The 23,459-nt window shown below is 40.5% G+C and overlaps 1 protein-coding gene across 1 annotated transcript in view; it reads right to left on the reverse strand.

Moving 5' to 3' along the window:
* Window positions 1–11,162: 11,162 nt before the first annotated feature.
* Window positions 11,163–23,459, reverse strand: part of Tlr8 (toll like receptor 8) — a 16,194-nt gene continuing 3,897 nt past the window's right edge. The window contains exon 3 of the mRNA XM_028761954.1: window positions 11,163–15,846. Within this exon, the coding sequence (XP_028617787.1) occupies window positions 13,246–15,846 (2,601 nt within the window). The 3' untranslated portion in view covers window positions 11,163–13,245. The remainder of the gene's footprint in view (window positions 15,847–23,459) is intronic.

Below are 23,459 nucleotides of genomic sequence, written 5' to 3' on the forward strand. Positions count from 1 at the left end.
CATACGTGCAACTGCACACTCATGAACATACATGTGCACAACCAAAACATTTGTGTAGAAATAGAAACTATTGCTACCCCATGCTCTTCTTTCATTATTTACACTTATTATTATTATTTGGTTTAATGTGTATAGGTGTTTTGTCTGCATGTATGTCTATGCACCACTTGTGTCCTTGGTGCCTACAGAGGGCATAGGAATCACTGGAACTGGAGTCACAAATGGCTGCCTTATGCATGCTAGGAATGGAACCCTGGTCCTCTTCAACAGCAGCAAGTACTCTTAATCACTGAGCCATCTCTCCAGCCCCTTTTATTTATACTTTCTAGACAGTTAATGATGGCCATCTTCACCTACAGGTAGATGCTTATACATATGAGTATTGGTATATACATATACATAGTTCATGTTGTTTTTAATGTATATAATATCTCCAGGCCACACGACTTTGGTTGGATCAGCTTTGCTATTTTGAAGGTGGAAATTCTTTCAAGATCAGAAAGTAATTACTTCAGTTATTCCCATGGGATTTAATGCCTTTGAAAGTACAATATTCCCTAGTAAGTCAACAGATAGTTTCTTCAGTCCCAGCAAAGATAACCTAGTCCATGGAATGAAGTGTTAGGACTATTTTAAGTTGTGTCAGGTGCTGAGCTAATCTTATCTATGACTAACGATGCTACTGAAATGAACGTTGTCCTCTTCATCCTATATCAAAGAAGAATCTAGCATGGTTACCTTTCCTTTGTTCTTGACTTTTGAAGCATGATCTATCTTGTTGTCATGTGTCTCTTTGGAATAATGTCTCCTTTGGAAAACTAGTACTTTCTGATCAAGAAGCAGATCAACTGAATATAAACAGCTCAAGGAATAAAGCCTGAGAGATTTACTCCCTGTTTTAAAACCATAAACACCCATGGCAGAATAGTAACCTAGGAACACTTTCAAGGGCTTACTAGGTTAAGAGAGTCTGCATCAGGTCTTTAAATCAGCGTTTTTGAAAAGAAACTTTGGTTTCAGTACATACATTACAAGCAAAGATATGTTTTAATCCACAGACAAATATTTAGGAAAGCTGTATAATCCAGCTCTCTTTGGGGATTGGAGGGGGTGTCACAGTGCATATTAGAGCTATATGACAACCGAATGTTTCCCAAGTCTGTTGCCCTGAAAAAGAGTTTTCTTTATCACACACATATTCTACATATGAATGAGAATATGGCCTATGTGTCATGCTTCTGCCCTATTATTCTCTGTTGCTTTCCCTCTCTCCCTTTAAGTCCCTGCCTTTCTCCACACCTTTCCCCTCAGTAAATATGCATACATTCCATTAGTGAGAGAAAATGATGTATATTTGTCTTTCTGAATTTGGCTTACTTTCCTTAACATGATGATCTCCATTCAATTTCTCATTAATAAAATTACTTCATTTTGTTTATGAGGGGATAACTCTATTGTGTACATGTACCTCCTTCTCCTTATTCACTCCTCTGTTGGTGGACTTACAGACTGATTCCACATTTTGGCTATTGTGGACAGTGCAGCAATAAACATGGATATTTGAGTATCTTTGCAATATGCCCACTTAAATTCCTTTGAGCATATAACCTGGAATGGTATATGTGGATTGCATAGGGATACATGTCTTTGCCATGAAATGAGCCAATTCAAGCCATATTAGAATGTGTTAAAGACAGGTTTATTGCAATACTGCTCTACAGTGGGTGAGTTCGCTGCCCCAAAAAAGGAAGCCAGGGAAGTCGCCACAGAGAAAGGGGGCTGGGTGCAGAGGAAGAGAGAAAGGATGCATGCACATGAGAAGGAGAAGAAGGATCAAGAGAGACCCAAATGTTTGGATTATATAGGGAAGAGCCTCTGGGGAAAGGGTAGCCCAGCCCCTGGCCTGGAAAGCTAAGAGTTAGGGGCAGGGTATGCCAGGTAGGGACTGAGGGATTCTGGGAGAACCTGGAGGTCAGGTCTGCTTTGATATGTAAAATATGCACCTCAGTCCCTTGTACTAGGGTCTCAAATCAAACATCCCAGCCTTTTTTTTTATTATAAATGAATAATGCGCAACATAATCATCCATGACTACTTCCTGCTAACATTAGGGTGCCATTCTTATAGGGTGTGGACAAAAAGCTGGAATGTCAGCCAAGTCCTGGAAGAGCTGGTTGTTTCACTGCTGTCCAGGTTGTGGGACCATCTCTGGGTAGGAGTGTGTAGGCCCAATTAAAGCAGTCTGTGAGGCTGGGCCAAAGCACCTATGGATGACTGTATTGGAACTTTCCTGGGTGCAGATTCTGAGAGAACTCCTGGGTGTTAGGGGCAGAAGATAAAGTTTAGGGAGAAAACCTTTCTTGGGTGTTCATTTGAAACTCTTAGGCCCATGGTCTTGGTAGTAGTGGTAGGGGTGGGATTCCAGGACCAGGGAAAGGAAAACATATCCCACCCTCAGGATTAGGCAGGTGGGGAGGGAAGCAAGCTGATAATTGACAGTACTTACCTTGTGTCTATTTCACTGTGGGAGGTGGATTTGAGTGGATTTCCTTTAGCTTATAAGAATCTTTTTAAGTTTACAAAAAGTTAAACCCTCCATAACTTACTTGTATTTACTCAAAACATTCGTCCTAGATCTTTAAATACTTTCTTAGACGAGTTCATATCCTCAGACTTTACATAACCTTTTCCTATCCAATTACTACCATGAGACTCAGGTGGTTGATCACTGGCTTCAAACCCCTCAGAGACCTGAGAAGGATATATTGTAATCTAAATGGACTGTGGGTCAGTTAAAATGACAGACTTACCCATTACCCAGACAGTCACCTCCCTAGTTTCCTGTGACGTCTATGGCTTCACTGGGGACACAGATCCCAGGTTAAATCACACTTTGGGTGCCAGGCCTGGAAAACTGAGAGGGCTTCCTGTGTAGGAGGAACTTAAGAGACTGACCTTGCTTTGTCTTAACTTGGGGCATGTCTGGTGTCCGTTTGTCCACAGTTTAGGCCAGGCCTCAGCAGAGGACAAGGCAATGGAGCAGTCTTTTTCAGTGGTTTCTCAGTGTTTATTGTACCACAAGCCAGGTGGAGCCCTTTCTTCTTGTGTCAGCATCTTCTTGGAGACCTTGAGGGCATCACTACTAGGATTTTCGAGTCTCTGTCTATCATTTTAAGCATCTCAAGTTTAAGATATTAAATTCCATATTCAATAGATCTCTAACAGGTTTGAGTGCCAGGACCTATTAATCATATGTGGGTTAAACAATTTATGTCCATTTCTAGCTATCTGTTCCAAATTGTACATCTAGAAAACACAAAGCAGGAGGCTAAATAAAGTTTAATAATTAACTGCATCAGTTCTCAACATGACACTAAACATAATTCTGGACACATGAAAGGATATGATCCTTTACAAGATTTTTTACTTTTAGTATTTGTCCAATAGTCAAATAAGAATACATGTGATTCTTGCCCAGACACTAAGCCTTACAGAATCAACATTATAGCACCCAAGACTGTTGACATTCTATAGTGCCTAAACACAATCAACCTACTGGCTACTGAGAATAAGGAAGGAGACAGTGAATTGCTAATTAAGTTTTGAGGATTTCCCAATCCCTCTTCCTTTATCTTAAGGCCAGAGATGAAGAGAGTGCTTTGTGACTTTCCTTGGTATTCATGGAATTAGTGGATGATGTTATGGCTTTAAGTACAAAAATACCAACAATGAAGACCTAAGCATACTGCTAAATGAGTTCTCAGAGCATCCTAAGTGTGTGTCTTGGAACTTTGACTTTTTTTTCGTTTTTAAAAAGTAATTATTTATTTATTTTATATATGTGAATACACTATCACTATCTTCAGATACACCAGAAGAGGGCATTGGATTTCATTACAGATAGTTGTGAGCCACCATGTGGTTTCTGGGAATTGAACTCAGGACTTCTGGCAGAGCAGTCACTGCTCTTAACTGCTGAGCCATCTCTCCAGTCTGGAACCTTGATTTCTAAACTACATAGCATTGGAAGGTGGATCCCAGTAAGGGGAGTTAGGTTATAGAGTTGTGGTCTTCTGGAATGTTCTCATGCAAGTGACTTCTCCTTCTTGCAGGATTGGATTAGCTATATTGAAAACAGGTCCCTAGAAGGAGCAAGAAGGTGAAGGGGCAAGGGTCCATGTATTTATCATTATCCCAGAATTATTATCCTCAGCAAATCTGGTGATAGTGATGAGAAATACTCTGTATTTTTAGCACTGTTTCTCTGTCCGTGCTTTGAACCCTGAGCTATCTTGGAGCAAAAGCTTGAGAGATGCCCAGTAAAGGGCTCTTGAGTACCATTGTCTTGAGTACCCTGGTTCTGTTGAATCTCAAATTCAACATCAGTTCTTCAGTTCTGGTCACTGATGGATTGGAATAGGTTATGACCAAAATGCTGACAGAAATGTGGACAAATAAACTCTATTCAGATGAGTTCTCAGACGGGAAGAAGGACGTGTTAATTGGAACTCAAATAAGACTTACTCTTCTTACACAGTTGTGGATAATTTGGTGGCATTATGCCTATGACGTTGAACTGCTGAGAGGGTAGAATGTATTTGTTTGTTTGTTTGTTGAATGTGTTGTTTCAAAGCAGGATCCTACGCTGGCTTGGCTGGAGTGGAGCTCACTGTGTATACCAGGTTGAGCTGAAAGATGCTGCAGCTTTCCTGCCTCTCTCTTTCTAGGGTACTGGGATACAGACACAGATCCACACAACTGGCTCTCAGAGGGGGAACTTAAGAAGAATGAAGTAGGATATCTTGGGGGAAGACCTATCTAAGCAAGAAGGGGCTGAAATAGCTACACTGTACCTTTAACCCCTAGGACAATGCTGATAGTCAACTTGACCAGACCTAGAATTTCCTAGGCGACACACTTCCAGACATGTCTGTCTATGAGAGAATTTCTTGACTGGATTAACTGAGGAGGGAAGACCCATCCACTTATGAGGAACATCATTTCCTGGACTGGAGTCCTGGACTGAACGAAAAGGATGGACATCACACCAGTATTCATCTCTGCTTCTGACTGCAATTGCAGTGTGAGCAGCTGCTTTAAGCTCCTGCTGCCATGCCATGCCTTCCTCCCCAATCCTGATGAGTCAACCGGTAAGCTCAGGTAAATCCTCCCTCCTCTAAGCGCCTCTTGTTAGTGATTTAGTCACAGTAAAGAAAAATGTAACTAATACAACCATTTATGATAAGGGGAGTGTGTAAAGGACTGATCTAGTGTGTGAATAAAATTATAATTAAGAGGTAAGTAGAGGATAAAATGGGAAATTTGCAGCCTGTGCATGTTAAAGAATGAAATGTTCTGTTAGAGTATTGGCAAGCAACCGGCGAGTTACAGGGATCAACAAGACCAGAGCCAACTGCTCTGCATCAGAACAAAGGCATTTCAGAGGATCTTAAGGTTGATCCTCCCATCCTAGTAACGTTAAAAGGCAAGCCTTAAAGGGCAAAATACGCTCACTGCCCAGGGCCACCTTGGCCTCTGCTCCCTGGTTTCCAACTGTGGTTCAGGTGAGTTCAAACACAATTCAACCATCACTCAAGAGTGCACAAGCAATTAGCCTTGGCAATGCTCATGTGGTACTCATTGTGCAGGTGTGCACCCTGTGGAGGTGTGGCAGCCCCTTCTTAGGTTACAAAGGATCTAGTGGACTGCTTGGGAGACCATGCCGAAACCTGATGCAGGGCTGGAGCTACCACTGGGAGTCCCTGCTAGAGTAATGCTTAGAAGAGCCTTGGGAATCCAATATCTGCTGCTGAAACCCCACTCCCAACCCCAAGGATAGAACATGCATGCTCAGTTCACAGATCAGTGCTTCAGATGATTCTTTACAAATCATTCTTCTAATCTTACATTATCAATATGTGCATATAAACACAAAGGCATAGGTATTGTATGATTATCTCCTATGACAAAATATTGGAAGCAATCCAAATGTTCAGCAGTAAAACACTGGAAAAATACCTCACAGTATATTTCTTTAAAGAAATGTTCTGTATTTTTTGAAAAGTATACACTTTGAGGGGCTAGAGAGATGGCTCCGTGGTTCTAAACATGTGTTGCTTGTGCACAGGTTTCAGGTTTAATTCCCAGCACCCACATACACACATACACACACATACACACATGCCAGCAAAACACTCATACACATAAAATGAAAGGAAATACATTTTAGAAACTTTTGAGAAATATTCCAAGACCAGTGCACAACATCAGGAGCAACATTCTTGATTTTTCCTTTATGGTTGAAGAAGCAATAAATGCTTGGGTATGCACTGAAAACTAGAAGTTGCGGCAGACACTCCTAGCAGTATACTAAATCTGTGTTCCTTTTCTTCCATCTTTATGACGTTACTTGGTATATTTCCTAGCAGACATAGTAGTTAAGTTAATTAAGTCTTCACCAATGGAAGGGAGCAAAGACAGCATGCCACTGGTGACTCTGGACATTATGACTCTAGTTTTGTAGTCTTTTCTCAAAAATGTTTGGCCCCTTGCCACAATGTGTGGACCATTTTGAATTGAATCTAGTTGTAGTGGTAAGTCACCATGGGCCATGCAGACAATGCTATTTCCTTAGGTGACAGCAGAATAGCAAGAACAAACACCAAGGAGCATCCATGTAGGGACTGGCTGTTAACTTCAACTATCTTTATTGGGTCAATCAGTGCTGGGTATGATGGTTTAATGTCGATTGTCTACTTGACAGAATCTAAAATTGGCTAGAAGTAAGATTCCTTGGCATGCCTGTAAAAGAGTTTCTGAATTAGGTTAGCTTCTGGGTTTTGCCTATAGGGGATTATCTAGATTAGGTTAGTTGAGGTGGGAAGGGCCATCTTAACTGTATGACATCATACCCTGGCCTGAGATTCTAGACTGAATTAAAAAGAGAATGAGCTGAATGTCATCATTCATTGCTTTCTGCTTCCTGACTACAGACACAATATAACAAACTACTCCAAGCTCCTTCTACCATGTCTTCTTAGCCACAATGGACTATATCCTTACATTGTTACCCAAAATGAATTCTTCCTTCTTTAAGATGTTTCTGTCAGGTACTTTGTTACAGCAATGAGAAAGGTAACCAATATATTGGTACAGAGGAGTAAACCTCTATATTATTGGATCTCTGTGTTATAGCAACTGAAACTTTATACTTTGTTGTAATATAGAGAGATCTCTTAGGAAGCCAAAAATGGGCCATGTAAAGATTTATCATTCATTCTTCAACCCTGTGTAACTTTTGAAAAATTTAAAAGTACGTATAAGTACTGCATGCTTTTAAATTAACAGTAACAATCAGAGTAATGGCAAGTTCCTCATCAATAAATCTCAAATCTGAGTTTCTCATAGCAGAAACTTGAATGAGGTGACAGTCAACTGGGTTCAGAAACATTTTTACTATGCATTGCATTCATTCTCTTCAATTTATAAGTACGTTTACTAAGGAGAAAGTAAAATCACTTGTAACGTCCATTAACTCTTGACTTTGTCAACAGACTGCTTTCAAAGAGCATATGCTTCATAGAGATCATTCCTGACTTACTGTATTGGTTATATGTCTCATCTCTGTGAGCAAAAGCCTAACAAGAAATAACTTAAGAGAACAAAGATTTATGTTGGCTCATAGTCGGGGGCAATGGTAGTCTATCTTGGTGACAAAAGATTGTGTTTGTGGTAGCAGTGGGGATGATCTGGCAGCTGGAGCATCAGACATCTAGTTATATCATGTTAGCAGCCAGGAAGCAGAGAACTGGGCCAGACTATAAGCCCTACCTCCATGGTTCTACATTTATTATATAGGCTTCACATCCAGAAGGTTCTACTCCTTCCCAAGACATTGCCATCAGCTGAAGAGCAACTGTTTAACCACATGGGTCCACGGGTTTTGGGAACCAACTCCTAGCCGAAAGCGGCTATCATCATTACAGCCATCTCGAGCCATATACCCTGACAAGAGACCTGTTTTCAACAGCCTGCAATAGCTGAGCGCACTCTGATAAACATCTTCTTACACTGTTTAGTGCCCCCAGCTGCAAGGTGTTCCTGGTATCCATGGCTACAAGGCATGTGACATAGTGGCTTCAGTTGAGCTTGTCCACGAGGGCAAGTCACATGGTAAAGGGTATAAATACCCAGGATTTCCTTTCTATGGGTGTGAGGAGAATATAGAAGAAGAGAGGAGAATAAAGAAGAGACTTGAAGAGACTCGACCAGACTCTGTCCTGTATTGATCTTTTGCGTCTCTCGCCTCTCTTTTGCCCTTCCTCGGTCCCCACTCTCTCTCTTGCTAGACCCTGAACTGCGGACCGGAGCAGCAGAACGGGCCATTACAAAGTAGCAGAACCGGCCGTTACAAAAGAAACGGCCTTTACACACAGGGGGCATTTCCCATTCAATCTATGACTGTAACACTACTGACATGATGTTTACTTATTTTATTTTATTTTACCAAGACTATTAGGGACTATAAGGAAAGCCCTTTATCATACATGAAGTTAATGTTGTGACAATAGGTATGCTATAGACTGACTGCTGTGTCACCTTAATTTCATCTGTTGAAAGCCCAACCCCATCTGGCCACTTAAGCCTCTATATCCCCTGCTGGTAATAGTCTCAGCTAGGGTCACACCCATAGATACCCCAGAACCCTCCTTATGCTGGGTCTCCAGCTAGTCCCAGAGGTGTGCCCCCATCAATTTCCATTTTCACTCCCAGCCCCCTCCCCATCCACTCTCCCCACACCTGATCCCAATCCTGTTCCCCTCCTCACCCCCCTCTCAACCAGTTCCCTCCTCCCATCCACTCCCAATAACTATTTTGTTTCCCCTTCTGAGTGAAATTGTCCATATTAAATAGATACTATTTTGATAAAGTCCTTAGGAATGCATATTTTAAAATATCTCATCCTACATGGTAAACTAAAGTTGTATTTATCAAGATAATATAAACTGTACTTAAGGAAAGATGGTGCTTTGAAGCTTTTTCTGTATATTTAAAGGGATTTCTCTCTCTCTCTCTCTCTCTCTCTCTCTCTCTCTCTCTCCCTCCCTCCCTCCCTCCCTCCCTCCCTCTCTCCCTTGCTCTGGTGTGTGTGTGTGTGTGTGTGTGTGTATGTGTGTGTGTGTACATATGTACACATGTATGTGAGAATATGTGGAAACAACTTTGATATTTTGAACTAGGGCCTCTCACTGAGACCTAGGACTCCCCTGATTGTGGTAGGCTGGCTGGCCATTAAGCCCTCTTCCTACTTTATCAATCCTTGGGTGATAAGAGCTATCTTCTTGGGCTTTATGTTTTTATATTCGAATAATCTCCTATTGTTATTATATAAATTTCATGAGATGCTTCACATTGATACAGGACAATGGATGCTATAGATTGATCAAAAAGAGGCTAGAAGATGTAGTGAGTAGTGTCAAACTTGTTTTGTTTGGGAGAACGAATAAAAGATACCAATAGACACTTGGATTTTGTTCTTATGAGACTGAAATAAGATGAAATTATTCTATTACTAATTATCTTAATATAAAAACTGTTTCTCTTTTGATCTTTCCAGAAGATTTTTCAAAACAGAAGTCTCAACAGAAGATTCCTGATCTACCAGAGGCCACGCTGGTACTAGAAACCCTAGTTCCAAACAGGACTCCTTCCCCTAAGCTCCATATCCCAGTGCACAACCTCATCAGAAGACTCCCTTTCTACCTGAGACCATGCGGGTACTAAGAACCTAAGGTAAGACACCACTGACCACCCACTAATACTCTTAAACATCGCCCAGTAATACCCAAATGCACCACCTCTCCTGGGCTACATAACTCAGCCTACAACTCCAGAAGAAGATTCCAGCTCTACGGGAAGCCATGGCAGTATTAGGAGCCTCAGGAACCCCAGGCACCTGGAACCCCAGAGGCCATCCCTGTATCCAGAACCCTAGAGGCCACACCATTTCCCAGAATGCCAGAACCCCAGAGGCAGTATAAAACCCCGGAAGTCACACAAGCTATCAAAACTCCAACAGAGACACAGTATTGTATCTAAAGACTTGCAAGTTAGGGCACTCAGGCCAGAAGATCAGAGAAGAAGCAGAAAGCAAGGGGAAAAACATCCAAAAACAATCCACCCAACAAAGGTAAACTCAGAAATTGGCAAGTAAACCTATAAGAACCACAGGCTCACATGACTATAGGACAGTGTAAGGATACAACCAAAAATACCCTGGGCAATATGGCACCACTAGAGCCTAGATACCCTACCTCAGCAAGCCTTGGATATTCCAACACAGCTGAAGCAGAAAAAAATTACCTTAAATCCAATATTATGAAGATGATAGAAATAATTGCAGAGGAAGTGAACGAATTTCTTAAAGAAACCCAGGAAGACACAAACAAGTGAAGGAAATGAATGAAAATCGTCAAGACCCGAAAGTAGAAATAAAAAGAGGAAATACAGAAAATACAAACTAAAAGAATCCTGGAGATGGAAAGTGAAGTGAACAGGAACTATAGACTCAAGCATCACCAACAGAATACAAGAGATGGAAGAGAGAATCTCAGGTGTAGAATATACAATAAGAGAAATTAATACAGTGGTCAAATAAAATGTTAAATCCTGCAAAAGAAAGGGAGGAAAAATTGTAGAGCTGGAGGGGTCAAAGACATCAGAAGAAAACTCAGAGTCAACTAACCTGGCCTCAGAGGGGCTCACAGAGACTAACCAGGGAGTCTGCATGGGAATGACCAAGATCCTCTGCATATATGTTATGGTGGTGTAGCTTGGTCTTCATGTGGGACTCCTAATAGTGGGAACAGGGGCTGTATTTGACTCTTTAGCCTGCATTTGGGACCCTTTCCTTCTACTGGGTTGTCTCATCCAGCCCTAATACAAAGGGAGGTTTAAGGCACAAAGTGCGTAGTCTTACTGCAACCTGATATGCCGTGTTTGGTTGATATGCTTGGGAGCTCTGCCCTTTTCTGAGGAGAAATGAAGGAGGAGTGAATGGGGAGGGGCAAAGAGGAGGTGGATGGAGGAATGGGGAGGAGAGGAAGAAGGGGAAAATGTTGGGGTGTAAAATAATAGCAATATAAAAGAGATCTCAAAACTAGTCAGTGCAAATGACAACTTTTATATTAGAGTTCTGTTTTTCTAGTTCAGATTCATCACACATTTGTCATGTAAAATGAAGACATTTTAATCATTCACTTGAAAGTATACACCAATGGGAAATAACAAATACCCCAAAACTTTCCATTTAAATGAATACCTTTAAAATGATTAAGAATTAAAGGGCTTTTAAAAACTATCCTTTTCAGTGCTTAAGTGACATCAAAAGCTTAAAAAGTAAATATTGTAGGCAGCATTTGTAAAAGTCAGAGTGGGGCACATGAAAAGGTTTGGAGAGAGGAAAGAGGAGGAAGTAATGTAATTAATTATATTATAACGTCAAAACTTATTTTAAAATGTCATTGTAAAAGAAAGATTAATGCAATTACAATGTAGTATAATCCCATAGCTATGGATATATCAACTTCACCAGCATCTTAATGTCAAGATCTTTAGATACAGTGGCAAATGCTCTTAGGGATTGAAAAGTAGGTATAATAAGCTGCCTGTTAAGATTGCCCATGTGATTTGACCTTCCTAGTGTTGATGATCTGCAACCAACATGGCAGCTGTCTCTTAATTTCAGTCCAAAGAAATGGATAACAATTGACTCAGACAATTATCTCAGTCACACTCTTTCCCCTTAGCTGAGGGGCCCCTAGATCTATTACCCTGGTTTTCAATAGCTTTCCCTGAACCTGAGGTACTTGGTGCCTGGAGCTGGTAAGATTTGCTGTTGACTTTTACCAAATAGAATACAGCTGCAATGGTAGGGTATCATTTTCTGAGTCACTTCCAGAAGACTGATTCTTGTTGTTAACCTCTGTGTCCCCTCTCACTGGCCTTGATGAAACAAGCTGCCTTGGGAAAGGGATACACATAGCAGGGAGCTGAGAGCAGCCTTTGGCTAACACACAGCAGAAGCTGAATCTTGATGACAACTGCATGGGGGTGAGCTTGGGAGTGGATCCCAGAGTGAAGTCTCTGAGAGAGACACATGCATTCTGGCTACTCTCATGCCCACCTTTCCTATCTCCTCTCTCCTGCTGCCAACCTACCCACCTCCTTACAAGACTATTTCTCGTGTTCAGCCTTTTTGCTTTGTCTTCTAGTGCATTGACTTTACCAGGGCTTTCTGTGTAACCATGGGTTTTGAACCATCTATTGAATCTGGGCTCATCAATTGGTACACAACTGAAGGTAATGATTGCCTCTTTCTCAGGACTCACTAATAGCCAATAGTACAGAAAGATGGTGTAGAGGAGACCTGCCCCCCAAGAAAGATAGAGTATAGTTTTATGGGATTGGCCCCCATCCATAATTGACTGATAAGAGGCCCAGTCTTGTGCTGGCTCACTGTAGGCAACCGTAGCTGCTGTATGATTGCAGTTGCAGTGGCTGTCATGCCCAGAAGAGCATTTTTCAGCCCTCTCCCTGTCTTCTAGGTCACACACTTTTCCAGCTCCCTCATCCACCCAATTGTCACTTATTCTCAGCACCTCAAGCAGCCATGTGCCTTTTCATTTGCCACAGTTTGTTGTAAAGAGAAGTTGTGTGTTTTCATGATGGCGGAGTCAAGACTTACCAGCATTAGTATTGTCTAATGGAATCAATGTACAAATTGTCATACCGTGAATCATTTTCAGTCAAGACCACATTTTTCAGACTTTGCCAAAACAAGTTTTCTGCTTTGGGATTGTTGGGCCACTGGAGGATGGAGCTCTTACAGATCCTCTGCCGAAGCCTCAGGTATTGTGAGTACTGTAGCACTGGTTCCAGGAGGATGAAGATAATCACATCCATGTTCTCATCCATTAGCCTCTGCAAGGCCAAGTAGAAAGCTGTTTTAAAGTTCCAGCTCTTGGCATATTTCTTGGTTAAAACAAAGATTGTTTTCTTGCTCTGCTTTATGCTCTGCATGAGGTTATCGATGATGGGTAATCCTGGATCCCAATCCCTCTCCTCTAAGCAAAGGAGGACACTTTTGTCTTCGCTCTCTTCAAGATGGTAGCGCAGCTCATTGATTACCCAGTCAGTAACGGATGCATCTTTGGTGTCATAAGAAATGTAAGCATCATAGTAAGTTCAGGATGTGGATGAAGACCTGTAGCCTCTTAACTTAGCGGAGCACATGTGATAGATAAACCAAACATCCCAGTAAAACAGATGGTGAACCAGAGCAGCCAATATAACCATGGAGGTGGTAAGGAATGTGAGGGAGAACAGGACAGCTGCAAACGTATCTGACACACAAGTCGTGAGATCTAGACTCATGATATTCTTTGATTTTTGATCCCCAGGATTGGAACAAATGACATCTACCAATCTAGGAATTGTGATATGCAGATTTTCATCTAGCCAGCTTCGAAAATCACTTATGTCACATGTGCAGTCAAAACGGTTCCCTTGTATCTCTAGAACAGACAAGTTTGTCTTTGTCTTGGTTTGCAGGGAGGATTTATTGATCATCTTTATTGTGTTGAAACTTAGGTCCAGGTGCACCAGATTCCTGGCTTCAGAGAGGAAACCAGAGGGTAGGTGAGAGAAATGATTGTGGCTCAGCAGCAGTGTTTTCAGGGAATGTGTAAACTTAGATAGGCAATTGGTTAGAAAATACAACTCGTTTCCTGCTAAGTCCAGCAAGTGAAGGTGAGGAAAATACTGGAGTAATGTCCAATTAAAGAAACGTAATCTGTTACCATTGATATGTAACTCTTGGAGGCTCTGGGGCAAGTTGATGAATGCTTCATTTGGGATTTGTTGAAGGTTATTGTATGATAAGTCCAGGCGTGTCAGAGTCTGGAGACTTTTAAAAATGTGCCAGTATTTGCCATCATTTGCGTTCCACAAATGGTCAAGGCGATTTCCACTGAAAACTAATTCATTCAGGGATTTGCTTTGCAGCTCACTTTCATTTGTGAGAGTGTAAATGCCATTGTAGCTCAGGTTTAACACCTTGAGGTTTATTAAGTTCTTGATAAATCCTAGACTGTGTGTTACCCCTGCTATACTGAAATAGTGTGCGTTGTGGCTCAGGTCCAGCACTTCTAGATCATGAAGGTCACTGAAAGCCATGTCGTTATCATCAAAGTCTAGTCTGTTGTTGGTTAAATCCAAATATTTAATGTGGGGCATGGATGAGAATTCTGTACCATTGAACACTTGACCATTGGCATTGAAGGACAGATTCAAGCAGGCGATGTCCTGAAAACCTTCAAATTGACTTTTACCAATAAAGAAAATATTGTTCAAACTTAAATCCAAGGCCTTGCCATAAGTAGTACACTGTGGCTTTATTAAAGGCTTGGTACTATGGTAAAAATTCTCATGTGGATCAAACTCGTCATAGTCTGTTGAGAGAGGTTTCCGAAGCTGATGTCGCCAAGAGGAGTAGTCTGTACCATCTACTATGGATGCTATGCTATTTCCTGATAAGTAAATAACATTGAGTTTGGGGAAATCCTGGAATGCTTTGAAATCAATTTTCTCAATAAAGTTAATGCCCAAGTCAATGGTCGTTAAGTTTGGCAGGTTCTGGAGGTGCTCGAAATGTTCCTTTTTAAGTTCTCGGAACACATAGCCTTTTAAGTGCAACTTCTTGAGAGAATGAAGCTTAGAGAAGTTTGGGGAAATAGTAATACATTGTAAATATTTCTTATATTCAAAATTGAAGGACAGATCAAGGATTTGTAAACGGGGTGGTTTTGTTAAGAATGCTCCCGAGGCGATTTCTTGAACTAAATAGTTGAATTCAAGGTGGAGTTCCTTCAGATTTGTCAGCTTGTCAAACCAGGTAGAAAAAATTGTCTGGAGGGAAGTGCTGGAGAGGTTTAGATAGTGAAGTTGGGTGAGACTTTGAAAAGCTAGAGGATGTATGTGGATGGATGAGTTTCTGCAAGAAATGCAAGGAAATGGGGCATTGAAACACCTTGGGCAGTTTCCACTCAAATCTAGTAATGTTAATTGTTCCAGTCCTTTGAAGTCATCCTGAGTGATGCTCATGATCTTGGCATTACTCAGAAAAAGTTTCCTTAGAGAGCTTGGTAGTTTAGGAGGTACATAGTAAAGGTTATTGAAAGATAATGAGAGTACCTTCAAGTTTATAAGATTTTTAAATGCCCCATCTTCCACCTTAAAGGTTTGATTACACTTAAAATAGCAGTTCCAGCCCAAACTGAGTCTTTCCAAGTTCCTAAGCCCCAAAGTGTTGTTTTTAGTTACCTGAAATATATGGTTTTGAATTAGGCTAAGTTCTTTCAAAGACTCAGGCAACCCAGCAGGCATAGTATATATCTGGTTGTCTTCCAGCAGTAACACTCTTAAATTTCTTAGGCTGAGGAATGCCCCTTCTGTAATATTCATACCATTTTTATTTTCATTTGGGTACTGTTGTCTGGCATTGTTGTTCAGATTGATTTTTGTGAGATTTTGCAGCTTTTGAAAGGACTCCTTTGTTATTTGTGTAATGGCATTGTTGGACAAGTCTACTTTTGTCACATATTTGCCTATAGTTTGGGGAACTTCATGCAGTTGACGATGATTGCATTCTGCAATGACAAGGACATTCTGCCTTATCTCATCACAGGGATAGCTTCTTGAATAGTTCACTTTGAGGAAGACTGCACTGGTTCCAGAGGCCAGCAGGCAAAAGGACATCAGAATCCATGACTGAGGGCACATGTTTTCCTAAGGAAAACGAAAAGTGGAAGTACCATATTAGAGTAGCAATATTTCATGGGTGTTTCTTGGCAAACTTAACAGTGTTCCACCATACTTAAGAGTTTTGAGTTGTGAAATGCTATGAATAATTTAATATGTTGCATCAAATGAGTTTTAGAATACTTGTATGTGTTTAGCTTTCAGGGAGAAGTTAAGGTCAAGATGAAACTCTGAGACACGATGATAGGAAGCTTTTGAAAAGGAATTAATCAAGATGCCCGACCACCACCACTACATTAGTCTGAGATAAGCATGAGTGTAGGTCAAATAAGTGTATAGCATAACATGGCACATATTTTTTTTAGCAACAAACTACTTGTATAACCATTCTTTTACAAGTGTAGTATGGATGCATATGTATGGGTGGCTTCATGTGGAAGCCAGTGACACAAATTCTCTTTCTCAAACACTTACCACTTTATTTGTTGAGGTGGGATCTCTCTCATGAGACACAGAGCTTGCCAATTTGGGCAGTCTCGATAACCAGTTTGCCCGCAGAGACCCATTGTGTTAATCTCCCAAGAGCTGGGGTTACAGGCAGCTACCACATTTCCCAGACTCATGTGTAGGTGCTGCGGTCTCTGAACTTGAGTCATCAAACTACACGGCAAGTGCTTTATCCACTGAGTTGTTTCCCCAGCCCTTCTTGGCACGACTCTTGATAAAACTTTGGCCAGCAACAAAAAAAGAGCTCATTGTAGGATGCATGTCCCAAGAAGATGCATCCATTGTAGTATCATCCAAGACACTTAAGTCAAAGTCATCACCAGCTTTCCATAGTTCTCACAATTATTTCCTCTGCTTTTCTGTTTCTCTGTGGTGAGGTTACATATCAGATTCCCTTAGTTCCTTATGTTGGTAAAACATGAAAAATTTATGGCACACACAACACACAAAGTGTCAGGCACTGCGCTAAGTGCTACATCAACACTTCCTTACCCACAGTAAGGCTTATGAGACCACAATTTATTATCCATATTTTTCAGCTGAGCAAGAGAACTCTAAGAGTTAAATAACTTTCTGAATTATATAGTTTTGTGTTGGGACTTAAGCTAATCTGACTTCAGTTTTTTTAAGCCACTCATTGTCATATTCCATAATTTCCTTTTGAAATCTATGGGACAAAATGGTGCCTCAAATGTAGTGATCCTGCAAAAAAAAAAAATGTGGACTATTGACCATGCAAACATTGAGATTAATAGCTACTTACCTGCTAAATTTGAAATATCTCTAAGGAAGACATGACTGATTCTTAACCATATTTCTGGCAATCTAGAGTATTGAATGCACTCTTGCAGTGGAAATCAAGTTGTTGTTCAAACTGAGCTTTCATCTCTAAGCAAGCAAATGGATCTCACTCAAAAACTCTAAAAGTGGAGTCTACTTAATATGCAGCAATAGAAAACTAATACAACTTGAAAATGTGTTCATAAGATGACTTCTGCTAGGCTGTAGCTCAGTTGGTAGAGTATCAGCTTAGCATTTCGGTGGCCCTGTGTGTTCAGTCTTTAGCACTGATTAAACTGGGGTGGTGTTGCTCAAGCTTCTAATCCTAGCAGCTGGTAGGTAGAAACAGGAAGATCAGGAGTTCAAGTTCATCTCTGCCAGCTCCTGACAAATCTGGGCTACATGAGACCCTAGATCAAAACAGTATCATAAGATAGTGCTTGAGGACATGAAGCATTGTAGACTCTCAGGAATGTAAACACGTTGTGAGATACCGTGGGAAATACTATATTTATCTAGGATCCTATGCATATCTAAGTCTATATGTATTCCAATCTGAACATTGTCAAGTCTGAAGGTCATTTTATATACTTTCCTGCACCTGTCAGCCAGTAAATGGCCTGGGGACTCTATATTATTGGTTATTTTTATAGTCTTCTGGGTAGACAGACATGAGTCACATACCATAATATTACATGATTTCACCTGTGATTTTTTAAAAAATTTACTTGATGCTATAAGCACCCTAACAAGGGAATTTGACTTATTTGTAGGGTCTAGGAAAGGTTTTTCACACTTCAATTCTAGAAACAACAATTTTCCTAATGTTTTTCCTATTAAATCTATTATTTCATTTTTCCACATTAAAATATTTTTCCCAACCACAATTGTTTTGGCATAAAGCATGAGAAGTAAACCCAAATTATTCTTTTCTCAGTATAGACCCAGTTGTTTCTATCATCTGCAGAATCACCTGATCCATTCTTTGTTAATGCAAATGCATGTCCAACTTTCTTGCATGTCTGGATTCATTTCTAGCCTCCTTGATCTGTTTCATCTGTCTATTTAAATTTAGTATGTTCTTATTATGTATAATCTTCTTATGAACACAACCCAATAGAAAATTGACCAAAATATATTAACAGTAAACAAGGAAATGTGGGACTAGAGAGATGACTGAGAGGTTGACAGCACTGACTACTCTTCCAGAGGACCTGAGTTCACTTCCCAGCAACCACTTGTGTGGCTGGCAACCATCTGTAATGAGATCTGGTGCCCTCTTTTGGTATGGAGGCATATGTACACTGTGTACATAATAAATAAATCTTTAAAAAACTGAAATGTGAGTGATGTCTATGTATATGGATGTTTATGTGCATGTATATCTGTGCATCATGTGATCCAGGAACACTTGGAGGCCTGAAAAGTCTCTTGGGTGTCCTGGAATTGGAGCTGCTGATGGTTGTAAGCCACTCTATGGGTGCTGATAATTGAATGTAAATGCTCTGAAAGAATGCTCTCAATCGCTGAGCCATCTCTTCTTCCCCTGTGAACACTTCTTAAACATACAAAAATTTATTCCAATATTGCTTAGTAAATTACACCGATCCGAGTTTTAAAATGAATGTACTGTGCAGCTGGACATGTCATGAAATATCTCATTTTTTGATGTCAAAAATAGAAACTAATGCTACTTCTAAGATGGACAGCAGTTTGAAACATCTTTCAAAACTAGAAATGTATACTTGGAGTCAGCAATTTCAATTCTAGAAAGAGATCCTGAAGACATAGCTACACATGCCAATGTCTACATAGAAAAATGCTCTAAGCAAACCTTTTTAATAATAGAAAAAGATTGGAAATAATATTAATGTCTATGGATAAGGGTCTGGTTGTAATCCTATGACAAAACACCATGTAGAAATGGAATGGAAAAATATAAGAATTTTTATATTCATTCATCAGCAAATATTTATTGAACATGTATTTTATTTCAGGAACTGTTTTCAAACCCAGCAACTAGAAAAAATACAAAAATACTTCCTATCTGATATATTTACTAAAAAATCAGAAATTTAGATAGAACATTAGATAAAAAGAGAGTAAAGAAGGAAAGGTGGAAGTTTATGTAAGTCCTTGTGTTGAACTTACATAGCATTTTTGCTATTATTAGACTGAGGTTGTTGGTTTCAGGAGAAAGGCATATAGGTACAGTGTGTCATTCTAGCAAGACCAAGAGTATATGCTATGAACATGACTTTTCCTGTTGATGCAGACCTTGATCACCTCACTGAGTGAATGTTGGTAAGGTTCCGATTTTAACTTTTAATTAAAAGTACCCAATTAATTTGTAAAGGAGGCTATGAGGAACATGTGTCATGGTAAAATTAGATTCCAGACATTTTCCTTTGTGGGCTAATAGAACTATTGGTTGGTAAGACAGTCTTAGTGAATCAAGAGAACAGGCTATGTCCACTGTGGCCCCACTTCCTCAAACTAAGATTTCCTCATCTAGTTTCAAATATAACTATATATTTTATACAGAGCAGAGCAATTAGTTATCAAAAGCTCCAGAAACCTCCTGTCACGAGCAGAGGAATATATTGAGAGTCAACATTTCTTCAGGATGAAACTAGCCTCTCACACAGTCTAAAGTAGGAATTATGGGTCATGGAAATGAACAGAAGTTGAGATACTCCTGAGTGAAGAGTTTGAAGTTTCTAACACCAGCCTCCTAAGCAGTCACCAAGGCAAGAACATGAGTGGGCAAATTCCAACTAACCAAAATTTGATTTGTTTTTGTTTTTTTTTGTTTTGTTTTGTTTTTTTTGTTTTTTTCGAGACAGGGTTTCTCTGTGTAGCCTTGGTACACTCTGTAGACCAGGCTGGCCTCAAACTCAGAAATCCACCTGCCTCTGCCTCCCAAGTGCTGGGACTAAAGGCATGCGCCACCACTGCCCAGCCCAAAATTTGAAAAGTGCATCAAATGGTGAGCAGTGAACAAGGAGGTTGAGGGGAAATAGATGATTAATCAGTGGTCAAGCCTTGACACTCCACACAGGCCCTCACAGAGTTTCTGTCCTTGTTACTGTTCTATTGCTGTGAAGAGTAACTATTATCAAAGCAGCTTATATAGAAAAAAGCACTTAGTTGGAGGCATGGTTAGAGTTTCAAATGGTTAGTCTATGAACATCATAGTGAGGAGCATGGTGACAGGCAGGCAGGAATGATCCTAGAGTAGCTAAGAGCTCATATCTAATACAAAAGTTGGAGGCAGAAAGAGGGCAACACTGATCCTGGTGTGGGCTGTTGAAATCAAAGTCCATCCCTAGTGATATACCTCCTCCAACAAAGTCACACCTCCTAATCCTTCCTAAATGGTCTTCCAACTGGAAACCAAACATTCAAATATATGGGCCCAAGGTGAGGGAGGAGGGCATTTTTATTCAAACCACCACAACTGTTAATATTCATTTCCTAAGGTACTCAGCTGTCATCAAACACTCCCTGGCTGAACATAGCACATCCATCTGGATTTTAGAGCAGCAGGGAGCTTACACACCAAAAAACCTAGAGAGGGCTACTTTTCTTCAGTAAAGTTTTACCAAAAGGATAGCAAACAGAAGCTAAATCCAAAATGAGGTAAAGTAGACTTCTTTTTTCTCTTTCCCCTTTCCACTCTCTCCTCCTTTCATCCTCCTCCTCTTCTCTTTCCTAGACCTTTGATCTATTTCATTTGACCGTCTGTATTTAATTCATACTTAATATGTAGAGCCTTCTTATGAACACAGACCAACAGAAAATGGAACAAAATATATTTCCCCTTTTCCTTCTTTTCCTCTTCCTTGCCCACTCCTTCCCTTCTCTTCTCTCTTTTCTCCTCCTTTCTCTCCTCTTTCTTATTCTCTTCTTTTCTTCTCATCTCTTTTTCCACCCATGCCCTTCCTTGACATGATGGAGATGGAAACCAGGTCCTTGTGCATGCTGAGGCAAGTGTTTCACCACTCTCCCAAATTTCGTGTTGATGATAGTATAATAATTGAAACACGTGTGACATGATAACTATGAGAATAAAATAGAGAAGCAGCAACATTTAAAGTACACTACAGGAATGCAATAATGAAAATAAAATATATAGAGAGAATACATACAAACACACACGTGAAGGGGGTGGAGAATTTCATTTGCAGTACAAAATTCTGGGAGGGTTCTGGAGTTAGGAGGCAAAGACATCTCAAAGGAGGCAGACCAGTGGATTGACTAAGAGTCTCAATAAGAGTACTGGTGACAGGAGTCAGGGTTCAGTGGTTAAGAGTACTGACTGTTCTACAAGAAGACCTGGGATAAATACCCAGCACTCACCTGGAAGCTTATATTTTAAACTCTTATTCCAGAGGACCTAGCACCCTTCTCTGGGTTCCATAGGTACTGAATACAAGTGATGGACAAACATACAAGTGTGTGTGTGTGTGTGTGTGTGTGTGTGTGTGTGTGTGCATCAGTCTGAAATGATGAATTCTAGGAGCCTTAGACAAAAGTCAGGGCCAGGATGAGCTATCCTGAGAGAAAACAGGGAGATGAAGGGTTTCAAAAATGCTCTGCTTATGGAGCACAGGACACTATAGTCATCTTAGTTTCAGCTCTGGAAACTCTAGCATCTACCTTGCTTATGAACATCCACTTCAGCATTCCAGACAGGAAACTACATGGACTCACTTTGAGGAAGTAGAGCCTGATCCAGTTGAGGCTAGGCAGACACATGCCATAACTGTAAAAATGTTAGGGGACTCCGAAAATAGAACTTGGTCAATGAAAATCCATGATGATCAAAAAAAGAATTTTTAGTAAGAACAAAACCTCATTTGCTACCCTCAGCCTGCCTCCAGTTGCAACATAACTTTCTGCACACAAACAGGTATGAATTGAGGGCTGAGGCTTGCCAAGTTTTTTGATTATCTCTTTTGTTTTTGAGATAGGTTCTTACTCTGTAATCCAGACTGGCCTAGAATTCATGAACTTCCTTAGCCTCTTGAATGCCAGGATTACATATGCATACCTGGCCTGGGTTGTAGGTTTTTTTTAAAGATTTATTTTAAGTTTATTTTTAGTTTTAATATTCTTGTGTAGTGTGTGTGTGTGTGTGTGTGTGTGTGTGTATTGTGCATTTGAGTGCAGGTGCCCCTGGAGACCAGAACAGGACATCAGATCTCCTAGAACTGGAATTACACGTGGCTGCGAGCTTCCCTACTTGGGTATTAAGAATTGAACTCAGATCCTTGGAAATACAAGGACTGATCTCCAGTCCTTGGCTTGTTTTTAATAATAACACAAAGCAATTATTTATCTTGAATACTGAGCTTCCTGGTGTCCCTTTCCTTTCTTAGATTTTCTTCAGGGCACCCACAAAAGATTCAAGTCTGCCTATATCACATGAATTTTAGATTTCCTGTAAAACTGTGAAGGAACATATTTCTGCTGTTTGAGCACTCGAATTTGTGACACTGAAAGTGATAGCATGTAAGCAAGCATGATTCAGGGGATCCCACTACCAGGGCAATTGGTCCAAAATGTTCTCTGCACAAACATTTGCATGAGCAGACAGTCTAAATATCCCTGAAAAGGAGGACAGAGCTGCAGGGCTCAAAGGATTGACCTGCTGTTGCCATGGTCAACTGGCGAAAACCGAAACTCATTTATTTAAAGAAAGTCTATGAATCATAAACAGCAACCAAAAAATTACCAACAGAAAGAAGGAAAACTGCTTAACTTCCCTTTCTGTGTATCCCAAATCAGCTGTCACACTCTGGTAGCCAATTCACAACCTTTTCCCTATTTTTCTGTGCCTATAACTGCACACTGCTTGCATCCATGGGACACAGCTCTCTGTTCTCCTGAGGGTACCAAACAACCGGAGGAACTCCACCTCTGTCACCTTGCACACTAATTTTTCTTCTCACACTGTACTCTGATGGACACTGATGTGATGAAAAGAACAGCTCTAATGTCCCCCCTAACTGATTATGGGTGGTCTGGGAGCCACTCTGTACTCATTGGTCCAGTGGTCTTTGGACAGGAAAACTCTAGATACATGAGCACTTCTTGGTGAGGCCAAAATGAACCCCACACAATCCACAGTGCAGGTAGTGTACGAGGGTATAGAGCTCTTAGTATTCAAGCAGTCAATCTGTTCAGATAACTCTGTTCTCTCTCTTCAAAGGCTTCGTTCAAGCAAGCTGGACTCAGAGGCAAGGGAATCGTGAGTTCAAGACCAACCTGAGTTACCTAGTAAGATCCTGTCTCAAAGTAAAGTGAAGTGAAGTGAAGTGAAGTGAAGTGAAGTGAAGTGAAGTGAA

This window comes from Grammomys surdaster, unplaced genomic scaffold (assembly GCF_004785775.1).
Source record: "Grammomys surdaster isolate TR1022 unplaced genomic scaffold, NIH_TR_1.0 131, whole genome shotgun sequence".
NCBI lineage: Eukaryota > Metazoa > Chordata > Mammalia > Rodentia > Muridae > Grammomys > Grammomys surdaster.